We start from the raw sequence: 1,490 nt of genomic DNA, 5'->3' as shown, positions 1-1,490 counted from the left end.
TTCATTCGGTCGATTATGTATAACTTTTGTAACATAAGACTTGAGATGACTTTGTACATTAAATCTCAACTTGATGTTATTTTTTGTATTGTATAATTAATGCATCCAGTATTAGTTATAACGCACATGTTAAATATTCTAGACAGGGTGTTACAATGAGTCAAATGTTTCTCACCGATAAATATAAAAATATTGTAAATATATTACCCATTGATACATACAAAAAAGAAAAAAAAAACATGAGAAATATTTGTCATTGGTAAATCTAATAAAAAGAAAAAATATTTATGCTTGGCAATTCCAACCATGGAAGAGGAAAGTGAGAGCACAACAGGACCAAATTGGCTTGATCTTCCAAGTGATTTGACAGAAAACATCCTTCAGAGGCTTGGTACGTTTGAAATTGTGACGAGTGCTTGCCGAGTATGCCCACAATGGTTGAACATTTGCAAGGATCCACTCATGTGGTGCATTATTCATATGTCCTACGTCAGGAAGTCACCCTATGCTTTTCAGAATTTGGTGAAGATTTGTTGCAATGTTATCAAACGGAGTTGCGGTCATCTTGAAAACATTGATATTGAGTATTATTGCACCAATGATACCCTCAAATGCATAGCCGACAAGTAATTAATACCAAAATCTCAATTTGTTCCTGCATTCAACTTTTGATAACTTATTGTTTTCATGAAACGTTTTTTAATAGTTCTTTCTAAATAAATTTTACAGTGGCAGTCACCTACGTTGCATGTGGCTTGTAAGTTGTTTGGGGATTACAAATAAAGGATTTAGTGAAGCTGTCAGAAAGCTTCCGCGGTTAGGGGAGGTTAACATTATATTTTGCATTATATCTGAGGTCTCTCTTGAAGCCCTTGGTCGATCTTGCCCTCTTCTGAAATTGCTTAAATATCATGCATGGTACCCCACACGATCTTGCAACCCAGAGAAAATGGCGCTTGCTATTGCTGAAACGATGCCTGGTCTATGCCATCTTGATATGAAAGGACACAATCTCAGTGAACTTGGTGTGCGTGCCATTATTGATAAATGTCCTGTTCTTGAATCTCTTGACATTAGTGATTGTCATTATTTGAGTGAAGATTTGACGAAAAGGTGCATTGACCAGATCAAGGATTTGCAACTGTCATATCGTTATAAATGTAAACAAATGAGACAACTATTATGATGATCATGCTTCTTTTTGGGGACGATATATATGATATCAGATGATGATGCTTTTCATTATTCATTCTCAATGTGGAAGTTCAAGTAATGGCAATGTTGAAGAACTAGACTTATTACTATATAGTGTAGATTTATTGCGGTGTGTTATCTTGAAGTAAAATTTTGGATTGGGATCCTTGTTGACACTCAGATTTTGGTTGATTCATGGGTAGTTGGCATGCTTTCTTTATCATGTTAGACTATCTATGTTTTTGTTGCTGAATAATTTCCATTGTGATTTTTGTTTGAGAAGTCTTATTATTTAC

General features: G+C 34.7%; 1 protein-coding gene across 1 annotated transcript; it reads left to right on the top strand.

Moving 5' to 3' along the window:
- Positions 1 to 306: 306 nt before the first annotated feature.
- Positions 307 to 1,186, top strand: LOC11438933 (putative F-box/LRR-repeat protein 23). Its single transcript, XM_003601352.1, has 2 exons — positions 307 to 626; positions 730 to 1,186. Exons 1-2 carry the CDS (start codon positions 307 to 309, stop codon positions 1,184 to 1,186), a joined length of 777 nt encoding a protein of 258 aa, XP_003601400.1.
- Positions 1,187 to 1,490: the final 304 nt, after the last annotated feature.

Source organism: Medicago truncatula, chromosome 3 (assembly GCF_003473485.1).
Source record: "Medicago truncatula cultivar Jemalong A17 chromosome 3, MtrunA17r5.0-ANR, whole genome shotgun sequence".
NCBI classification, from domain to species: Eukaryota; Viridiplantae; Streptophyta; class Magnoliopsida; order Fabales; family Fabaceae; genus Medicago; species Medicago truncatula.
This window is presented reverse-complemented; position numbering and strand designations above follow the sequence as displayed.

Coding starts and splice junctions, on each gene's coding strand:
- LOC11438933 (XM_003601352.1), top strand. CDS start 307: ATGGAAGAGGAAAGTGAGAGCACAACAGGACCAAATTGGCTTGATCTT. Junction 627..729: donor CTCAAATGCATAGCCGACAA/GTAATTAATACC, acceptor TAAATTTTACAG/TGGCAGTCACCTACGTTGCA.